The sequence below is a fragment of the Muntiacus reevesi genome, chromosome 5 (assembly GCF_963930625.1).
Source record: "Muntiacus reevesi chromosome 5, mMunRee1.1, whole genome shotgun sequence".
In the NCBI taxonomy this organism is placed as follows: domain Eukaryota; kingdom Metazoa; phylum Chordata; class Mammalia; order Artiodactyla; family Cervidae; genus Muntiacus; species Muntiacus reevesi.
In genome coordinates, this window is record NC_089253.1 from 105667252 (window position 1) to 105690552 (window position 23301).

The 23301-nt window shown below is 38.2% G+C and overlaps 1 protein-coding gene across 4 annotated transcripts in view; it reads left to right on the forward strand.

The window, feature by feature from the left end:
- Positions 1-23301, forward strand: part of RALGPS2 (Ral GEF with PH domain and SH3 binding motif 2) — a 154421-nt gene that overhangs the window by 20132 nt on the left and 110988 nt on the right. For all 4 annotated transcript variants that reach the window (XM_065936117.1, XM_065936119.1, XM_065936118.1 and 1 more), the window contains exon 2: positions 21912-22056. In XM_065936117.1, coding sequence (XP_065792189.1) covers positions 22000-22056 — 57 coding nt within the window. In that variant the 5' untranslated portion in view covers positions 21912-21999. The remainder of the gene's footprint in view (positions 1-21911; positions 22057-23301) is intronic.

A 23301-nucleotide genomic window follows, 5' to 3' on the forward strand; every position in this document is an offset into this window, starting at 1 on the left:
CAAGGTGAAAAGACAGCCTTCAGAATGGGAGAAAATAATAACAAATGAAGAAACAGACAAAGGATTAATCTCAAAAATATACAAGCAACTCCTGCAGCTCAATTCCAAAAAAATAAATGACCCAATCAAAAAATGGGCCAAAGATCTAAACAGACATTTCTCCAAAGAAGACATACAGATGGCTAACAAACACATGAAAAGATGCTCAACATCACTCATTATCAGAGAAAGGCAAATCAAAACCTCAATGAGGTACCATTACACGCCAGTCAGAATTGCTGCTATCCAAAAGTCAACAAGCAATAAATGCTGGAGAGGGTGTGGAGTAAAGGGAACACTCTTACACTGTTGGTGGGAATGCAAACTAGTACAGCCGCTATAGAGAACAGTGTGGAGATTCCTTAAAAAACTGGAAATAGAACTACCATATGACCCAGCAGTACCACTCCTGGGCATACACACCAAGGAAACCAGATCTGAAAGAGACACATGTACCCCAGTGTTCATCGCAGCACTCTTTATAATAGCCAGGACATGGAAGGAACGTAGACGCCCGTCAGCAGATGAATGGATAAGGAAGCTGTGGTACATATACACTATGGAATATTACTCAGCCATTAAAAAGAATTCATTTGAATCAGTTCTAATGAGATGGATGAAACTGGAGCCCATTATACAGAGTGAAGTAAGCCAGAAAGATAAAGACCAATACAACATACTAACGCATATATATGGAATTTAAAAAGATGGTAACGATAACCCTATATGCAAAACAGAAAAAGAGACACAGATGTACAGAACAGACTTTGGGACTCTGTGGGAGAAGGTGAGGGTGGGATGTTCTGAGAGAACAGCATCGAAACAAGTATACTATCAAGAGTGAAACTGATCACCAGCCCAGGTTGGATGCATGTGACAAGTACTCAGGGCTGGTGCACTGGGAAGACCCAGAGGGATGGGATGGGGAGGGAGGTGGGAGGGGGGGTTCATGATGGGGAACATACGTAAATCCATGGCTGATTCATGTCAATGTATGGCAAAAATCACTACAATATTGTAAAGTAATTAGCCTCCAACTAATAAAAATAAATGGGAAAAAAAAGCAGTAAATGTAATTCACTCTATGAACCAACTGAAAAAGAAAAACCATGTAATCATCTCTATATGCAAAAATAAAGACATTTAATAGTCTTACCTCCATTCCAGATAATACCTGAGCACAATAAGATTAGAAAGGAACTTCTTCAACCCAATAAAGAGCATATCCCCCCAAAACTACAGATAATGTATTTTTAATGTTGGAAAACCAAATGATTTCTCCCTGAGACCAGAAATAAGGTTGTCTACTCTCACCACTTCTGTTCCACATTGTACTGGAAATTCTAGACACTACAGTAAAGCAAGTAAAAAAGATAAAAGGCATCTAGAATGGAAAGGAAAAAGGAAAAGTATCTCCTTTTTCTTTTTCAAATACAACTGTTTTAGAAAATCTGATGGAACCTATGAAACTACTAGAACTGCGAAGTTTCATAAAGTTATGGGATACAGGATCAATGTAGAAATATCAATTGCACTTTTTTATACTAGCAACAAACAAACTGAAATTTAATACAACCAGTACCATTGACAATAGCAGCATGTATGCAATACTGAAAACTACACAGCATTGCTGAGCAAAATTAAAGAACATTTAGATAAGTGAGGAGACATTCTTTGTCCCTAGGGTCAGAGACTCATTGTTGCTAAGGTGAAAGCTCTCCCCACTTGAGCTGTTGATTCACTGCAAGCCCAATCAGAATCTTAGCAGGCTTTTTCTGTAGAAATTGACAAGGTGATTCTGAAATTCATGTAGAAATGGCCAGGACCCAGAATATCTAAAACAACTTTGAAAAAGAAGAATGAAATTGTAGAGCTAATACTACCTGATACCACAATTCATTGCAAAACTAAAGTAATCAAAACAGTGTAGCATTGGTATAAAGGTTGAGAAATAGATCAATGGAATAGAAGAGTCCAGAAAAAAGTCCAATAAATATATGGACAACTGAATTTTAATGAAGTAAAAAGGCAGTTCATTGAAGAAAAGATAGTCTGTTAAAAAAAATGATGCCGGCTCAATTGGATTATATGTCTATATATAAGCAAATGAACTTCATCTATACCTTGCATTGTATACAAAAATTAATACAAAATGAATCATAGACCTCAATGTAAAACCTGAAGTTATAAAACATTGAGACAAAAACAGGACAAAATCTTTGTGACCTTGTTTTAGGTAAATATTTCTTAGGTACAACACCAAAAGCACAGCCCATAAAACAACACATTAATGAATTGAACTCCATCAAATTAAAGTATGTGCCCTTTGAAAGATATTAAGAGATGCTTAGTAAGTACCTGTGAAATTGAGTTGGTTCTTCGGTCCTCCTGGTATCCTGACCTGGAACTGGGGGTCATGGGCTCCTGTCTCTCTTCAGGTCACAACTGTTTCAGTGGCCTTTCGCGGCCCTTATTTTTCTCACCTGCAACATGTATGGTTTGGACCACATGATTTCCAAGGTTCCTTCCAGCTCAGACACCTAACATGTCTGTGAAACAATTGACTTGCAAAGCAGTATCTACCATGAAATGTGTTTTTAAAAATTAAGAAAATATTTAATTCATTTGGCGCAGTGGTTCTTGGATGAGGCAGTTTTGTCCCCCAGGGGACATTTGGTAGTATCTGGAGATGTTTGGTTGCCAAAACTAGTTAATGGCATCTAGTGGATAGAGACCATGGAGAAGGCAATGGCACCCCACTCCAGTACTCTTGCCTGGAAAACCCAATGGACAGAGGAGCTGTAGTCCATGGGGTCGTGAAGAATCAGACATGACTGAGCGACTTCACTTTCACTTTTCACTTTTATGCATTGGAGAAGGAAATGGCAACCCACTCCAGTGTTCTTGCCTGGAGAATCCCAGGGATGGGGTCACACAGAGTCGGACACGACTGAAGTGACTTAGCAGCAGTAGCAGCAGCGGTGGATAGAGATCACAGATACTACCAAACAGCCTGTGATGCATAGCCAAGTCCTCCTCATGCAGAATTATCTAGTCCCAAATATCAGTAGTGCCAAGGTTAAGAAATCCTAGTATAGAGTATCTAAAATCTATTTAGCTGCTTATTATTTGAAACCTGTGTTATTACACATTCCTATGTTGAACATATTCTTGGTAAAACAAGTTGCTTAATAAAATCCTTTGGAGAACATTGTGTCTTAGATTTGGGGGAATGTGTGTAGGTGATGTATTTATGAGACTCACTTTTGAAATAATTTTTATATAACTGTGGGAAATTGATCAATTTGGATATGTTGAAGTTTGCATTCTCATACCGTTTGGGGGGGAAAAAAAAAATATATATATATATATATATATATATTTATAGGAATTCCCTGGTGGTCCAGCAGTTAGGAATCCACCTTGCACTGCCCGGGACATGGGTTTGATCCCTGGTCTGGGAGTTAAGGTCCCACCCACCTGCCGCAGAGAAACTAAGCTCACTCGCTGCAGCTGCTGAGCCCGTGCACCACAACTGGAGAATCCGTGTGTCAGAACAAAGGTCCTGCATGGCGCAACTAAGACCTGACGCAGCCAAATAAATAAAATAAAAAATTTAAAATGTTTTTAAAAAATCACCATCACCATACATATAATTTCCCAGCCTAGTCTAGCAGAGGCCACCAGTAGAGCTTAATTTTAATGGATGGACTAAAATTTAGTTTTTTAAATCATCTGAAATTTACGTTTAAGATTCACTAATCACAAATGCCTACTTAGCCACCTTTTTGCCAATATTCCACAGATAGGCTGAGACCCGGGTTCTCAGATTGGAGAATTTCATCAGTTTACATGGTGATGCTTATTAGAACTTAGTATTTTTTGTTTTCTTGTTACTTAAAAAAAAAAAAAATGAGAACCTGGGGGAGAGAGAAAGAAAATAGGTTTTAGTGGAAGAATGAGGGAAACAATCAAGGATTTGAATTGGGTTGAGAGCATTGGCCCTTAATATGCTACCTTATGAGGAATGGTTTTTTTCAAATAGAGGAATACTAGAAATTTTTTATATCCAGTTTGATAAGTAGTTTGCTGCTAATACAAATATATCTACAGCTGCACCCAGAAGATTGATGTTACACAGTTGAATTTGGTCCATGCATAGCCTTCTTTTACATGTTAATCCCACCTGTTGTACTGAAGGGGTACTTTCTGAAATAGAATCTATCCCTGTTTTTGTTCTAGGCCAGGAGTAGGCTGACTTTCCATCAAGGCCCCAGATAGTAAATACTTTAGGCTTTTTTTTGTAGGCCATACAGTCTGTCTTGCATCTATTCAGGTCTGCCTTTGTAGCATAAAAGGAACCATAAACAGTACAGAAATGAATGAGTGTGGCTGTGTTCCAATAAAACGTAATTTACAAAAACAAGCCTGGGTCCAGCTTGTAGATCATAGTTTGCCAACCCCTGTTCTAAGCCATCAGCATTTTCTCTTTGGAACATTTGGCATTTCTGGTTAGTTTCCCAGTGGTGGCTGGTTGCAGAGGGAAGAAAGAGGTACCTTGTCACTTGCAGTTGCTCTGCTGTATTGAATGGCTTTTCTTGATGATAGTGTGGGGTAAGTGGATGACAGGAGCTTTAACTGAGAAAGAGTTAGAGTTAACTCTTTAACTAACTCTAACTCTTTAGTTAAAGAGTTAAAGGAAGGCTTGGTTTCCTTCTCCATCACAACCCATTTGCAGGTGGTCAACAAATTCTAGCAATAAGGGGGGTTGGGGTGTGTGTGTGTGTGTGTGTGTGTGTGTGTGTGTGTGTGTTAATAGAAGTACTTATAACCTCTTGGCTGGAGCAGGGTAATACCTTCTTATCACTCTCTGCTTTTAAGGTTCTTTTCTGTAATCCATCAACAAATTCTAGCAATAAGGGGGGTGGGGTGTGTGTGTGTGTGTGTGTGTGTGTGTGTGTGTGTGTGTGTTAATAGAAGTACTTATAACCTCTTGGCTGGAGCAGGGTAATACCTTCTTATCACTCTCTGCTTTTAAGGTTCTTTTCTCTAATCCATCAGCCTCCACAGATGTTACCAGCTGCCTTTCTGAAATGAAAGTGATATGGCACACGTCTCAGCCTATAAAATTATACAGTGATTCCCAGTCATTCAGAATGGTTCTTAACCACTTTTTAATTTCTGAGTTCCTTTGAAAATCATTTGATAGCTGCAGATCCAAGAAAATGATTTTGTGTGTGTGTGTGTGTTTATCACACAATTTTGATACTTTGGGGAGCAGGGCATTTCATGGCCCTAGAGTTTAATTCATGATCTCTCAGTTAAGAAATCTTGATTTAGAGAATAAAGTGCATGTTTCTTCCCAGGCTGTTGTTAATGTTTCGTGATCTGACTCCAGTCTGGCTTCACAGGTTATTGTTCATTTCCATACACACACATGCACATACACACACACATGCGTGCTTTTTCTACAACGCATTAACCAGCATTGTCCTGACATGCCAATTTCTTCCATTCTTCTGTCTTTGCAAGTGTTATTTCCTCTTGTCAGGAATGTCCTTACCATTTCCCTCCATCTGCCCAATATTTGCTCGTTAAGGCTCATCTCAAATATCGGGTTCTCTTTGAAAGTCATCCTCACCTTTCCTCCTTGGCAGACATAAGTAAATATGGAGGAATTGCAGTGACAGACTTGCAGAGAATCCTTCCCTGTGTAGGGGAGAGGTGGGATAAGGATGGAAGAAGGGAAATTCTAGGAGAGATTTCTTTACTCCTAAGAGATATTCCTCCTCTTAACCTCCATGAGCCTCAGTTTCCTAAGTTGAATGTAATAATATTTATCTCAGGGAGCTGTTAAAATAAATGAAGAATGTCCCAGTCCCTACAGCACCTCAGTCTTTATGCAGGAAATTCCCTTTCTCTGGTCATGGGGTGGCCCTGGTAACTTACGCAGGAGCAAACATCTTCAGAGATCCAGTACCCTCAGTTCTTAATAAAATGTCCGAATGAAAACTAGGCTGTAAATCTGGTAATACAAGATTTCTTGAAATCCTTCTGCCAAAATTGTGGTAAGGTGTGTGTTGTAAGCTACAAGTTGCTAATGCTAATATTTATGTTGTTATAGGCATTGCTGCTTTTAAAAGGCCAGTGGGGTCTTTGCTATTAAAGCACATGATGCTTTTTTTGGCTAGTCAGTTGCTGCCAGAATAGAGCTCCATCTTTTGCAAATTAACGCTTGTGGTTTTCACTATTTCGTGAATGACTGGGAGGGTGTATGACATGATAACTTGTAATTTTGCTGGGCACATATTTGGTCCTAGTCTGCCACTGGTAGGCACATTTGTTATTCTCTTTTTTTGTGTGTGTAGTAACTTTCATTGGGAGGACTGTTTATGCTGCAGGAGGCAACTGTAGTTCTGGTGACCAAAGAGAAGTAGAAGGCAGTATATCTAGGAAGAGGAATTTTGGGTAAATTGTAAGATTCTGTGGTGACTTAATAAATTCATGATGCAAAAGAGTCTGCTTTGCAACTTGCAAATAACTAGGGATTATTTCAGGGTTTTTTAGAATCACCGAAAGTCTGTTGGAGTAAAAAATTAGTTATACATTAATGTGCTATATGCTATAGTAACATTCTAAAATTTGGGAGTATTTCAAGATGTCTTGGGGCAGATCGCTCCTACACACTGAGGATCTGTTGTACTTGAAGTAATTACACGGGTACCCGTTTGTTGAGGTTTATGAATTCAACAGGAATGTCTTTCTATCACTGTGTATGTTTATGTGTGTATATCTTCTGAATGAGACTTGTAAGGTCCTGTAGTTTAATAGTCCCATTTATAAGGACTATCTTTTTATTGCCTCTAGATAAAGTCCAGTCTTTTCTTTTTACTGTGGCAAACATTGCCCTTTATACCAGCTTCTCCAGACTCACTTCCTGATGCTTCCCATCACTCTTTTTTACATTTTACCCTCTAATTATATTGTACTCCACTAATGATGGTTCCCTGAATGCCAGTGACAAAGGATTTCACTGTCCCTAGCCTTTGTACATGGTGTTTTCCTTTGTCATCATGTTTACCTAATGAACTTCTATTAGAAGTGAAAAGAGAGAAACCGGATATTTTACCCTCTACCACTCCCACATTTCCACATTGCTTAAACATCCAGTTAAGGATTAGTAGGAAGAGGGTAATTTGGCATTGTAGAAAGCACCAAGGATTAGCAAATAGAAGGCTTGTGTTTAAGAGCTACCTGTGCCTTTAACTAATGGTGTGAGCTTGGCCAGATCACATGACCTCCCTCCCATTAGATTGTTGTCTAGCTGTAAAATCAGGAGATTGGAATAAAGCAAAAGGTTAGCAAACTCACACACTCCTTCTTTACTTCCATTTTTCTTCCCTCCCCTTTTTATTCTTGCACACTTGAAGCCTACTATGTTTTCACGTTGCTTTATAGTAAATTACTGCAGCAGTGATTCTCCTAGGGAGTTAGAAGGATAAGGGCATTCCCTGGGTTGAGAGGGGCAAATATTAAAATGAAGGAAGACCTGGAGCTTTGAAATGTACTCCAATTGTAGGTCTCCAAAGTACCTTCTGCCTCTTAAATAATGTTCGTCTGTGGTGTTCTTGGTAGTAGCATGTGGCAGAAATATCTGAGGGTTTATGTAGCTCAGTTCAGAACGCTATTCACGAGATCATTTTTGGCTCTGAGGTCGAAAGTGACACTAAATAAATGGCCACCAACGCCATCTGTTGGTGGAAAGAGTTATACTTTTTATTAGAAATGTACCTTATTCTTTGAAATTTTGCAAGTTGAAGATTATTGGTACTTCCCCACTGGCTCAGTGGTAAAGAATCTGCCTGTAGTACCGAGACACAGGAAATGCGGATTCAATTCCTGGGTTGGGAAGATCCCTTGGAGGAGGAAATGGCAACCCACTCCGGTATTCTTGCTGGGGAATGGACTGAGGAGCCTGTTGGACTGCAGTCCATGGGGTCACAAAGAGTTGGACATGACTGATCACACAAACTCTATGATATGAAGATTTTTAGGCCAAGATGGTTTTGTATAACTCAGGAGAACTTGTAGGATTCCCTACACTTTTTACTTTGACAGACTTTCAAACCAAAAAGAAAGTTGTGAGAGTAGTAAAGAGAACTGCTGTTTACCCTCTGTACAAATTCACCAATTTTCAACATTTTGCCCAATTTACTTTGTAATTGATTTATTTCTCTCTCACACACACGTACATGCTGTTTTTTTCTGAAATATTTGAGATGAGTTTTCATACCTCATACCCTTTTACCTCTTATCTTAATACTTCAATTGTATTTCTTAACAGCAAATTTATTTTTTTATATAACCACAGCATAGTTATTGAATTCAAGAAACTGATACAGTACTTTGATTTGCAGTCTGTGTTCTGGTTTGTGAGTTGCCCCAATAACATCTTTATAGCACTTACTGTAGTCCAGTACAGCGGGTATAGTTATCATGTGTCTTTGAGTTTTCTTTCATTTGTAATGGTTCCTCAGGTTTTCTTAGTGTCTCATAACAGTGGCATTTTTAAAAGACTGCATCTGTAGAACATTCCTTAGTTTAGGTTTGTCTAGTCCCTTGACATTAGGTTCAGGTTATGGGTGAATTTAACTCAGTAGATATAATGATATCTACTACCGTGGGCAAGAATCCCTTGGAAGAAATGGAGTAGCCATCATAGTCAACAAGAGAGTCCCAAATGCAGTACTTGGATACAGTCTTAAAAACAACAGAATGATCTCTGTTCGTTTCCAAGGTAAACCATTCAATATGACGGTAATCCAAGTCTGTGCCCTGACCAGTAACACTGAAGAAGCTGAAGTTGAACAGTTCTGTGAAGACCTACAAGACCTTTTAGAACTAACCCCCCAAAAAGATGTCCTTTTCATTATAGGGGACTGGAATGTAAAAGTAGGAAGTCAGGAAACACCTGGAGTAACAGGCAAATTGGGCCTTGGAGTACAGAATGATGCAGGGCAAAGGCTACTAATAGAGCTTTGCCCAAGAGAATGCACTGGTCATAGCAAACACCCTCTTCCAACAACACAAGAGAAGACTCTACACATGGACATCACCGGATGGTCAATACCGAAATCAGATTGATTATATTCTTTGCAGCCAGAAATGGAGAAGCTCTATACAGTCAGCAAAAACAAGACTGGGAGCTGACTGTGGCTCAGATCATGAACTCCTTATTGCCAAATTCAGACTTAAATTGAAGAAAGTAGGGAAAACCACTAGACCATTCAGGTATGACCTAAATCAAATCCCTTACAATTATACACTGGAAGTGAGAAATAGATTTAAGGGATTAGATCTAATAGACAGAGTGCCTGATGAACTATGGATGGAGGTTCAAGAGATTGTATAGGAAACAGGGATGAAGACCATCCCCAAGATAAAGAAATGCAGAAAAGCAAAATGGCTGTCTGAGGAGGCCTTGCAAATAGCTGTGAAAAGAGAAGCGAAAAGCAAAGGAGAAAAGGAAAGATATACCCATTTGAATGCAGAGTTCCAAAGAATAGCAAGGAGAGAGAAGAAAACCTTCCTCAGTGATCAGTGCAAAGACATAGAGGAAAACAATAGAATGGGAAAGACTAGAGATCTCTTCAAGAAAATTAGAGATACCAAGGGAACATTTCATGCAAAGATGAGCTCAATAAAGGACAGAAATGGTATGGACCTAACAGAAGCAGAAGAGATTAAGAAGAGGTGGCAAGAATACACAGAAGAACTGTACAAAAAAGATCTTCATGACTGAAATAACCATGATGGTATGATCACTCACCTAGAACCAGACATCCTGGAATGTGAAGTCAAGTGGGCCTAAGGAAGCATCACTATGAACAAAGCTAGTGGAGGTGATGGAATTCCAGTTGAGCAATTTCAAATCCTGAAAGATGATGCTGTGAAAGTGCTGCACTCAATATGCCAGCAAATTTGGAAAACTCAGCAGGGGCCACAGGACTGGAAAAGGTCAGTTTTCATTCCAATCCTGAAGAAAGGCAATGCCAAAGAATGTTTAAACTACTACACAGTTGCACTCATCACACACGCTAGCAAAGTAATGCTCAAAATTCTCCAAGCCAGTCTTCAACAGTCCATTAACCATGAACTTCCAGATGTTCAAGCTGGATTTAGAAAAGGCAGAGGAACCAGAGATCAAATTGGCAACATCCGTTGGATCATCAAAAAAAGCAAGAGAGAGTTCCAGAAAAACATCTGCTTCTGCTTTATTGACTATGCCAAAGCCTTTGACTGTGTGGATCACAACAACCTGGAAAATTCTGAGAGATGGGAATACCAGACCACCTGACCAGCCTCTTGAGAAACCTATGTGCAGGTCAGGAAGCAACAGTTAGAACTGGACATGGAACAACAGACTGGTTCCAAATAGGAAAAGGAGTACATCAAGGCTGTATATTGTCACCCTGCTTATTTAACTTATATGCAGAGTACATTATGCAAAACGCTGGACTGGAAGAAGCACAAGCTGAAATCAAGATTGCCGGGAGAAATATCAGTAACCTCAGATATGCAGATGACACCACCCTTATGGCAGAAAGTGAAGACTGACTAAAGCGCCTCTAGGTGAAAGTCAAAGAGGAGAGTGAAAAAGTTGGCTTAAAGCTCAACATTCAGAAAACTAAGATCATGGCCTCCGGTCCAGTCACTTCATGGCAAATAGATGGGGAAACAATGAGAGACTTTTATTTTGGGAGCTCCAAAATCACTGCAGATGGGGACTGCAGCCATGAAATTAAAAGATGCTTATGCCTTGGAAGAAAAGTTATGACCAACCTAGACAGCATATTAAAAAGCAGAGACACTACTTTGCCAACAAAGGTCCATCTAGTCAGAGCTGTGGTTTTTCCAGTAGTCATATATGACTGTGTGAGTTGGACTATAAAGAAAGCTGAGCGCCGAAGAATTGATGCTTTTGAACTGTGGTGTTGGAGAAGACTCTTGAGAGTCCCTTGGACTGCAAGGAGATCCAACCAGTCCATCCTAAAGGAGATCAGTCCTGAATATTCATTGGAAGGACTGATGTTGAAGCTGAAAATCCAATACTTCGGCTACCTGATGTGAAGAATTGACTCACTGGAAAAGACCCTGATGCTGGCACAGATCGAAGGTTGGAGGAGAAGGGGATGACAGAGGTTGAGATGGTTGGATGGCAACACTGAGTCAATGGACATGCATTTGAGTAAACTCCAGGAGGTGGTGATGGACCGGGAGGCCGGGCGTGCTGCAGTCCATGGGGTCACAAACAGTCGGAGACGACTGAGCGGCTGAACTGAACTGAGCTGTGCAGTCGCAGCTGAAGCCCTCAGACGCAGTGTGTCCCAGAGCATCCCATGAGAGACACACGACGCCTGTCTGCTCCTCAGTTCAAGGCGTTGTCTAGTTTCGTCCCAGTATACGTAAGCTTATTTTTCCTCTCGCAGCTAATAAGCAGTCTATGAGAAGACACTGTTTTTGGGGGCTTTTTTTACTTTTCAAAAATTGAAGTCTGTGTGGGAAAGTATAAAATATACCGATAAGCCAAAGTGAGGGAAAACTTGATGTGTAAACCTGGAGACAGCCACATTTTAGTGTGTGTCGGTACAAATTCTCTGCTATGCTGCAATGATAACGACAGCCGAAAGGGATTATACCTCAAATACCGTTTTGTCACGTTGCTTTATTGATTTAGCAGTAAGTTGTGGACAGTTCTCCATGTATCACTGAGTATTCTGTTGTTTTTTAGTGACTGCATAGTGCTCCATTGCCTGTGGATTGTTCTGTGGTGTTCAGTCAGCCTCACATTTCAGGTTTAAGAATCTCCTGAGTGTCCAGGCTATTTCATTGTCCTCCTTTTTATTTATTCCTTTTTTTAAAAAATCTTTTTTGGCTGTGCTGCATGGCTTGTGGGATCTTAGTTCCCCGACTGGGGATTGAACCCAGGCCCTCAGCTATGAGACTGCAGCGTCCTAACCACTGGACTGCCAGGGGATTCCGTGCCCTTGTCGATAGACACTTTTCTCTTGTGTCTTAGGGAGGCGCTGATGTACTGTGGCCCCACCTGAAATCTTTGCTTGGACATAGAGTTCTGATGTCTGTATTGCCCCTGCCACATTGACTCACCATGCTGTTTTTCTCTCCCACTGTTTGAATACTAACAGGCTGAGTTCCTTTCTCTAATCATTTCTAGGCCTACAATGATACACTTTTGCCAAATACATAAATGTACTTCTGATTCAGTTGACTTGTCTTTATGCTTTATTTGCTAATATTGTGCAGTATTGTTTTTTTTTTTTTTAAATAGCATATGATCTTATGAATTAAATGGATGTTTATGGGCCAGTCTTCTGATTTGAGCCTCTGACCAAAATGCACACACACCCACCAAAACACAGAACCAGATGTTTGAGGGACAGTGTGTCTTTTTGCTTGGAGCTTCCTTTCTGTTAATGAAATTTCTAGTTAACCTATATTTATATTTTGGGCCAAGGCATATAGGAGATCTCGGAGCCCTTTTTTTTTTTTTTTTTTAATTATTTGGCTGTGCTGGGCCTTAGTTGCTGTACATTGGATCTTCCATCTTCCTTACAGCACACACGATCTTTAATTGCGGCATGTGGAATCTAGTTCCTTGAACAGGGATCAAGCCTGGGGCCCCTGTATTGGGAGTGCAGAGTTGTAGCCACTGGACCACCAGGGAAATCCCCTCGTAGGTATTAGAATCTTGGTAGATTATTTTTATGAACATTTTATGCTAGAGATTGAGTTTAACCTTTAAAGGCATTACTTAATAGATTTGCCTCCTTTAATATCTAATTTGAAAGCCTCTCCTCCCCTACAGATAGATAGTTTTAGGCCATTTAGGTACATAGAAATACAACTTTTCAAAAAAAAAGAAAAAAAATGAAAAAAAAAAAAAAGAAATACAACTTTTCTGTGCAGCTGTGGGCCAGTTTATAAATGGTTCATCCCATTATATGTACAATTTAGTAGAAATGCAACAAAATTATATCTGAAAAACTTATATTGAGTCTTTAGATGGGGAGGTTTAAGCAGGCCAGTTTCTTTCCATCATTGCATGTAATATATGCTTTAACCCTACTTTAGGCAGGCTGTTAAAGTGGCAGTGTGCTAAATAGTTTTCTGTGTGAAATAGTTTTCTGCTATCCCTATCTTCTTCCTTCTAATTTAAGATTTCAGCTTACTTTGTTTTGAAAATCATCTTTCTCACACATCTTAAAAATATTTCTAAATAAAATACATGCCTGGAAAAAAAACATGGAGATGTTTAAACTTAAACAATAATTTGGTAAGTGATCTAGTAAACAGTCTTGCTGGGAAACAGTTTATTAAGTTCTTTTGACAGAAGATTTCTAAATATGTAGATTAGTTTAAACACTGTCTTTTTTTTCCCCCAACCTGGGTGGTGTGTGAAATTGCTAAACCTGTCTTTGTGGTTGGCTTACAGTGATTGAAGCTTCTCCAGTACATCTTGTTTTTCTTACAGTTTCAGGGTGTTCTTGTCCTTGTGAATTACTGTTGTTTGAAAATGCTTGTTATCCTTTGATTAAGAATTAAGTATAGCTTAGAATATTTTATCACTTATTCTGTACTACAAAGGATACATGGGATCATTTCAGTGGACTTTTGAATAAATTTATAAAATAATTTATAACATTCATGTTTAATTTACACTTGGAAGTTAGTCAGCCAGCATGCAATGTGTTGTCTCTCTTAAGAGACCTCTCATCATTAAATGCAGTAATTTAGTATTGCAGACTGTAGGTTTATCTCCTTCTTGTGCTGAAAGATAACACATATTATTAACATGTTAGACACTTAGCAATTCTAAGAAATGAATATTTTTTAAGTAAAATTTTTTTTAATTGTTCAGTAAATTTCTTTTCCAGTGTACTTGTGCCTTAAAATATGCTTTCAAAATGGTTCATTTAGAGGCATAGTTTTCCATTTTTTCTAATTCACTAATTTATATTGTAATTTTCACATGCTTCTGGAATTTTAAAGAAGGGTTATTTGAGATCTGCCTCCTCTTCTCCTTTTGTTTTTTTGTGGGGTTTTTTTGGGGGGGCGGGGTTGCTTGTTTTTATGTTTGTTTTGTTTTGTTTTAAGCCCGTCACTGATAGATGGACTTTGAGCCTCCCTCTAAGTATTAGCACTAAGTCCCCTTGGCCAACGCCTTACAGCTGGCTGGCAAGTACCCGAGCTAGAATTTGAGCCCAGGGCTTTCCAACTCCAAAATTTGTGTTCTTGGCTGTTGTACTCAGCATTTCTACATGCACTGAGTTTTGCCTGTTTGATTACATTTGATTCTTACAAAATCACTTTGAGGAACATTTTATTGTTTCTTATGACTATGCATGTGCACTCAGTCTTGTCTGACTCTTTGCAGCCCATAGACTGTAGCCCACCAGTCTCCTCTGTCTTTGTGATTATTCCAGCAAGAATACTAGAGTGGGTTGCCATATCCTCCTCCAGGGGATCTTCCTGACTCAGGAATCAAACTTGTGTTTACTGCGTCTCCTGCAGGCAGATTCTTTACCACTGAGCCACCTGGGAAGCCCATTGTCTCTTGTTTATACACAAAGAAATCAAAGTTCAGAGATTACATAACTTACCCAACAGCACATACCTAGTTTAAGTTCTAGAATTAGTATTAATATCTTATGGTTTTCCCACTGAACTGCCCTCACTACCCCTCAGGAGGGGTGGCGCCAGTGTTCACAAATTAATATGAATTTTGTTAGATTTTCTTTTTTTCTCTTAAATATCCTCAAATTGCTATTTTCACAGCATCAGGGATTCTGAATTAGAAACTGGTGATGGAGGGTGACGGTGATAGCAGTTAAGGGGGTAGAGTGTGATCAGGGGCTTTTTATACAACTTGGAGACAAGGTGAGGGTCCTGGAGAGCAGAGATTGGAGAGGCCTGAGTGGGAAGGGACCTGTACGTCATTTCAGGTGCTTCGCTGTGCTTGGCGGAAGGTACGAGTGTGTTTTTTACTCCTCACCTTCCGCAGAGCTCAGTGGCACACCCCCGGCATGGTGATCCTTGAAATACTGGTTTTAGTTTCCTCAGGTCATTTCCCTACTCAGAAAACTTGAGTGGTTCCTAGCGCCTTTCCTTTCCAGTCTGAATTCCTCCTTTTAACAGTTGAGACCATCTGCAGTCTGGTCCTGTCACTTCTTTGAACCCTTTCAGAATAACTCAGGAAGGTTGTCCCCACTAAGCAAGTCTGTCCACATCATACTTTCTCTCTGGGCCACCTTTGCTTTTAAATTTGCACCCTTGTTGGTGGCATTTTACTTCCCCTTTCTCTTCAAACTGTTCAACCTGTCTTGCTTGGTAAACCTAAAGATCATTTCCTCCTCTAGAAATCTTGTGACTCTTGAAGCTGAATCACTGTGTAATAAGTTGTAGTATTCCCTGCTTTCTTCTGTTTTCCCTCTAGTCATATTATAAGTCTGCTCAGAGGAAGAAAAGACTTTTAGATTCTCTTCTTTGAATCCCGCCTTCCGTCATTTTGTCCCCCTGCCTTCCCTCTCTGCTCCTTTGCCCTCTCTTTTTTACCTCCTCCCTCCCACCCTAAGTTTTTGTTCTATCTGTCCATCAGTTTATCCATCTTTGCTGTCTTTTGTTTTTCTGTCCATCCATCCTCCTTTCCTTTTTCTTCTTCTAGCTGCCTGTTCCTACTGTGTAAGCTTAGGCAAGTACCTTTCCACTCATCTCTAAAAATAGGGATATAATGTAATAACTTTGTAGGATATGTTTTGATCATTGAGTGAATTTTTAGTGGAAAAGTGCTTAGAGCAGGACCTACTGGATAGCAGGCACTCCGTAAATGTTAGCTTTGATTTGTTATTGCACTGTTTTGTGTATTTCAGTGTAGAAAACAAAATGATAGGATTGTCTGTAAAAAAAAAAAAGTAATTTTTTTACATAAGAGCAGGCCATTATTTTTAAAAACTATTAAGTATAGGTTAATTTTAAACAAATACATTGACAATAATCTAAAGTCACTAATCATCTTAATCACAGTTAACATAAATATTTATGTTTTGATCTTGACAGTGAGAACTTATTTTTGGAATTCCACATTGCCTGAATTGAAGGAATGTTACTTCCCACCAGTTTTGTTTCCTTCATCTCCTTTGGGTTCCAGGAGTCTCATTGGCTTGTGTGCATATTTTATGTGAATATCTTGTCTTGAAGGTCTTGGACCTTGCTGGTAGTATAAATTCAGTTGCTGTGTGTTTGCTGGCGCATGCCTAGGATAACAGATTTTCATTTCGTAGGCACCCTCCTCCAGCCACCATATTAAGCCCAGGCAAAGACATACAGGTACTTATCTTTCTGTACCAGAATTTTTTTATAAACCATCTTATCACTGATTGGGTAGACTGTCAGTCTCTCTGATTTTATTCTAGTTAAAATGGTGTGTGGATGGAGTAGAGAGAAGAGTATGTGTGTTTCAGTTCTCATTTCTTGGTTGCTTTTTCTGTTCAACTGGTGTCAGAGTCCAAGCCCCCATCTCTAAATATCCCTGGTCATCGTTTTTTAGCCATGTTGCTAGAAATAGAAATATTCCTTTTTTAAAAAAAAGCCATGGCCACGCCAGCTCGTCTTTGCTGTGCTTGGGCTCTTCTCTAGTTGTGGCGAGTGGGGGCTACTCTCCAGTTGTGGATGCACGGGCTTCTCGTTGCGGTGGCTTCTCTTGTTATGGCGCACGGGCTTAGTTGCCCCACACCATGTGGAGTCTTCCCAGACTGGGGATCGAACCCTGTTCCCTCCTTTGGCAGGCAGATTCTTAACCACTGGACCATCAGGGAGATCCTGTATTCATTTAAATGTGTATATTATTGTGTGCACTGATTATTTGATTGCCATTACACCTGTAGGTTTATTGTTAATTGGACATTTATTTAATGTTATCATGCTTTGTTCAGTCATTCATTCATGTTTCACAGATAGATGCTTAAGTTAGGCAATTAAGGTCAGTATTATGTTTATGTGCCTGAGTGCAAAGATGAAAGATCATGGTTTTTCTTTTGTGTTTTGTTTTCAATATGGGTCCTTGACATCAAGAAACTCAAAGTTCATTATGGAGAGATACATAAATCAAGTGAGAAAATAAAAATCAGTGAAAAAACAGCAATAGAATTTTGACAGAAGAGCAGTGGAAGCATAAAGTAAGGAGACTAATGACCTCTGTGGGAGGCATTGGGGAGCTCATATAACCCTGGATGGATGTATATCATAACCTGTTTCTTTTTATTTCTTTCGTAATAACTTGAACTTGTTATAAGCAAATACCCAAAGATGATCTTGTTTAATAGCTCAATATCAGTCATGTCAAAGATAAAATTATCTTTTTTTGATACTCATCAGTGTTTTTTGATGGCTGTAATTATTGAAACAAAGTACTGGGGGATTTGGGACTAATCTCTAATTTTCTTAAATAAAAAAATAAAGAAGGCAGTGAAAGTTTAGCTGTCATACATGCCTAAAGTGCTGTGATATACAGGCCATTTAAACCTTTTTGCCTTCCATGTAAAAATAAAGTGTTTGTTGCTCAGTTGTGTCCAACTCATTGTGACCCCGTGGACTGTAGCCTGCCAGGCTCATCTGTCCATGGAATTTTCCAGGCAAGAGTACCGGAGTGGGTTGCCATGCCCTCCTCATTGTCATATAAAACGTGTCTTTAATATTTATTTAAAAATAAATTTTAAAGGAAAGCAAGAGCTATGACAGCTTATAAATATTGAGTTTCTATTATAGTGTTTTAATTTCACCATATTGCTTTTTTTTTCTTATGAAATTTATATGATCATAATAAGATTTAGGTTCTGTGGTTGAAATTGTCATTTCTGTTTTCATATTTTTTGCTTATAATTGTCTATTTGAATTTTTTAATGTGACTATGTACGAAGGCATTAAGGTCACTTTTGGTTTTCACTGTTGTAAATAGTGCTTGATTGAAGAGCTTTTAATCTATGTAGTTTTTTTCTTCTTCTCCAGAGTTTTAGTGAGATTAATTTTTGTTACTGAGAGTTTAAGCCAGCATGTATAAGCATATCAATTCTGTATTATCTGAATGTTTCCAAAGAAATTACACTAATTAATTGCATTTCACTATTTTCCTTATATTTGCTTAACTCTTCTAAAGTATATTTTGTAAAATTACTAAGTGTTTTTAAATTTTTAGCTTAATATTCCTAATGATAGCATAAATTATTTTAGAAAAGAATATGTAACTGGTATTATGATAGATTAATTAGTGAGAAATTGTCACTTTAATGTTACCCTCTTGGTATTTTTGTTTTGAATAAAACAATTTTCTCTCCTGAAAAAATAAAATGAAAAGTATTGGGCTTCTTGGTGGAGATAATATAGAGAAGGTGAGGGATTAGAAGACTGAATGATTTCGCCTCTTATTTAATAATCTGGTTTGGGCTTCCCTAGTGGCTTCGCTAGTAAAGAAACCACCTGCAGTGTGGGAGACCTGGGTTTGATCTCTGGTTGGGAAGATCTGCTGGAGAAGGAAACAGCTGCCCACTCCAGCTTTGTGGCCTGGAGAATTCCATGGACTGTTTAGTCCACGGGGTCGCAAAGAGCCCGACACAACTGAGCGACTTTCATTTTCTTTTTTTTCTTTCTTTCTTGTGACCTCAAGCAAGGAGCTAAATCTGCACATTTCAGGTTTTGTATTTGAGGATTATATTGCTTGGAAAGAAGCAGTATTGATGTTTGGGGATTATATTGAAGCACTATGCCTGTCTGGGGATTTAAACCCTTCTAAAGGACAGATTACCTGTTTTTAGAAGTTTCAGAAGAGAATAGTAGGAAATAATTTAACTAAGAAAAGTGCTTCTGTGATGTTGGTGTTTACTGTGAGTGATTGTGCTGTTTATACATAGTACTAGGAAAAGTAAATAATATTAAAGCATGTATTTGTCTTGTCCGATTTGAACATTTTTGTGTGCAAAGCACAGAAATATATTGAGGCACATGTTGTAAAAACTAACCCATGCCTGTTTCTTAGAACTTGCAGTGTCTTTATGGTATTGTATGAGGTTTTGTTGTACTTGGACGCTGTTAAATACTATTGACATGTAGTACACTTATAAGTAATTATTAGCATAAGGTTTTCATTAAAGTATGCTTTGCTGCCTTTCATTTCACATAATGGATTTTAATATGACAGTTTTCATTAGGATATTTTAATGACTTTTTAATTAAATGCAGGCAGAGAGACTGATTATTTACTGTTAATAGTTCACAAATGTATTAGTGTTTACTCCTGGTATCTTACCTGCTTTTTAGTAAATGTTAACCATACTGCTGCTGCTGCTAAGTTGCTTCGGTCGTGTCTGTGTGACCCCATAGACGGCAGCCTGCCAGGCTCCTTTGTCCACGGGATTCTCTAGGCAAGAGTACTGGAGTGGGTTGCCATTTCTTTCTCCAAATATTAACCATAAAATTTATTTATTTGATATGTAAGTTAGACTAAGGATACATTTCTTTTAATGATTTGATGAATTTTTCTTAACACTAGGGGGCACTCTTAATCTATGAATTCGTACCTAAATTACTCAGGTGCAGAATGTGGAATGAAATTCAATTGTTTGAAAATATTTCATTGCAAACTGAATGTTGCCTTCAGAAAGAATTTGGATTATCAAGTTCATTTTGCATAGTAATGTAAATATAAGTGATTCTTAGTAAGATTCTTAAGAATAAGCAAGGTTTATAAAATGAAATACTATAGATTGGAGGATATTAAAGTATTTCTGTGCTCTATTCCTTTTCACATTGGTTTTCCAAATGATTATTTTAAAAATCATTGCTCCTAATATATTTCTGATTTAAAAAATTCTAGCACAGTGTTTTGCTCATAGCAGGTACTTAGGATATATCTGAAGAAATGAAGATCAATTTAGGATGTGACTGACGCCTGCTACCATTAGTAAAAATTTTTAAGCATTTGAAAACCAGCAACATGTTTTTTTTTTTTTCACTTATTTTTATTAGTTGGAAGCTAATTACTTTACAATATTGTAGTGGTTTTTGCCATACATTGACATGAATCAGCCATGGATTTACATGTATTCCCCGTCCTGATCCCCCCTCCCACCTCCCTCTCCACCCGATCCCTCTGGGTCTTCCCAGTGCACCAGGCCCGAGCACTTGTACCATGTATCGAAACATGCATATTATCTAGGGTGGAACAGATCACCAGCCCAGCAACATGTTTTTGCTACATCTGGGAAACATATTTTAGGCGTTCTCATTCATTGTTTCTGAAATCAGGATATTGCTGATGCCACCAAGAAGTGTTTTGTCCGAGGTATATTCCTAAGATTTTTGTTTTTTTTTTTAATTAGAAGGTTCTCTTGAATTTAAGCTTCGTGTGGATTCAGTATCTAGTAGACAGAATGTGCATCATTATAATAGCACTCCTAAGGTGTGTCAGCACTGTTTTAGGTGCTTTACATGTATTAATTTCTCATCACCACTCTGTGAAGTAGGTACTTCTATCTCTGTTTTATAGGTAAGGAGATTGGGCACAGAAAAGGTAAACAGTTCACTGGGTTTAAACTTAGGCAGTTTTGTTCTGTAGTTTGTGCTTCTAAATCACTGCCATACATTGCTTTTTCAGAGAAAGGAAACTTAACATTTCAAGCGAATTAGTATTTCAAGCTCAGGTTGTTAAGTGGGTATAATTTTATAATGTACAGCGTAGGGAATGTAGGCAGTAATATTGTTAATAACTCTGTGTGGTGACAGATGGTTACTGGCCTTATTGTGATGGTCATTGTAATGTGTAAAAATATCAAATCCATATGTTGTATAGCTGAAACTAATAATGTAAGTCAATTATACTTCAGTAAAAATAGATACAGTTTTAACTACCTAATTGATAGACACTTATCATTTCTCTTCCGGAAAATGTCATAGAAATTTAAAGTTTGAAAGGGGCCTTACTCTGTTTAGAGGAAGAAATTGCCTCCGAGATAGGTAGTTACCAACATACCCATCTATGCGGCAGTTTCTTTGTGGAAAGGGATTAGAATCACAAGTAAACATTTTGAGTTTCAGTAAAGTAGAAAAAATATGGTAATGTGGAAAAAATATTTGACAAGAATTTCAGATGGCTTGAATTTTATTCTTGACTCATTTACAAGCCTGTGTCCTCAGAGACAGTGTTTGTGTTATGACTATAATGAAATCTTCCTTAATTAGCCTTATGGTCATTGTGAAGATCAGTGAGATAATGGATTGAAGCTATTCAATAAGCTTTAAAGCCCTATACAAATAAATATATATATTATATAGTGTGTTATTTTTATAACATGTGATATCTTTATAAATAATAATTTATTTTTAATTATTTGTGGTATCTTTGTAAACTATCAACTTGTAAACTTTGTAACTATAGACTATCAGCAATGCTAAACTAGATCTCTAAGACATTATTTTGTTAGGCCGTGTGTTACTTTGCAAGATTTTTTTTACACTTTTTATTTTCTTAAAGCAAACACTTTAAAAATTTTTCTAACAATAAATGAAAAATTATATCTTTGTTTTGCTGATAAAGAACATAACAGTAGCATGTATTGAACATATGTGTTGAAAGTAGCATAATAGGATTGTCCTCAGACTGGATTTACTGATTTAACTGAAATGAAAAACAGAATTTGGTAAACTGGAAGTATTTTATTTGGGGGCATGGTGAGAGGTATGGGTTTGTTTTCTTAAACTTCCAATAAGACACACAGTTAAAAGTTTTCTGTTTATTTTTTTTACAGGAATAATAATGTATTTGTGGCCTTGGACGTGAAGCAGTCAGTCTTCTGTTGCTATTAAATAGCGTCAGGGACTGATGTTGTGGGAAGCATGGACCTAATGAACGGGCAGGCAAGCAATGTTAATATTGCTGCTACTGCTTCTGAGGTAAGACATTTAAGAACTTTATTGTAAAATTTCTTACCTGGCATTCTAATTTTTAAAGCATTATGGTTGGTTACAGATTTTAAATCATAGCTTGAGAAAAGGTTACAGGCTTTTCAGGTTTTTTAAAAACTATTTTAATTGTACAATCCATATGTTCATTATACATTTTAGGAGTTACTCCCTACCTACTTAATATAACTGACAGATAATGATTACTTAAAACCCTTTTTTAGTTTTAGTTTTGAAGGATGCATAGGATTTCTTTTTAAGGTGTTTTCACATTATATGAACCTTGAGGGCAGTAGAACAAGTGGGGCAAAGAATGACCATGTTGACACTGTCAGATCCCTTGATTCCAAGCCTCTTGAAGGAGACTGAAAAACTGTTAGGCTGGAATGTTTGAAAGGGCTCTTCTGGTGGTGTAGCTCACACTGTTAGAGATGGAGATGAAGACTGAACTAGATGCACATCTCTCTGGTTAATGGATTATGATTTTATTTTTGCCACCCCCCTTTTTTTTTGCGTTGTCTATAGATCCTAGGGTACTTGCCTGCTTTCCTTAATACTTTCAGCATCTAGCTTGTATATCTCCCCTTTATTTTATCCTTACCGTAGAGGATAAGAAAAAATGTTTGACGATTTTACACCTTGACTTCACAGCTCCTTGGTAATTTCAACTTCATTTTGCCCAAGCCAATTTACGTAGGCCTTGCTGTCATTAGAATATTCTCTGTCAGTAGTTTCAATTATTTTTCCTATGTAGATGATTTCCATATTTTTAACTCTAGCTCTAGCTTCTGTTACAGATTTTATTAAGCATTTGTGATGGACCAGACATTTTACTTATAATATGAACAAAGTCAGTTTACTTGTTTCTCTTCTGCTATACTACTTGTGAAGGAAATGGCTCACCCCCCTTCTCTGACTTCCATCAGTAACATCACTGTTTCCTTAGCATCTAAGTTCAGATCTGTAGATTTTGCACTAACCTGCTTCTCCTTTGCCCAGCACAGCTATTTTCACATCGCAGCAGGGAGAGCCCACTAGCAGAACATAAGTTGGAATCCTCTGTGATGTAACCATCAGTAGCATCTTGGGTCCTGCCTACACTCTAGTGGAGAGGGTCACACAGGCCAGTGACCACCAAGAGAGAGAGAATACCTGGCAGCCGACTTGGAGCCTGGCCACCACACCTTATCTCTGGGAGCCAGTCCTGTTCTCCTTATTTCCACTAGTAGCATCTTA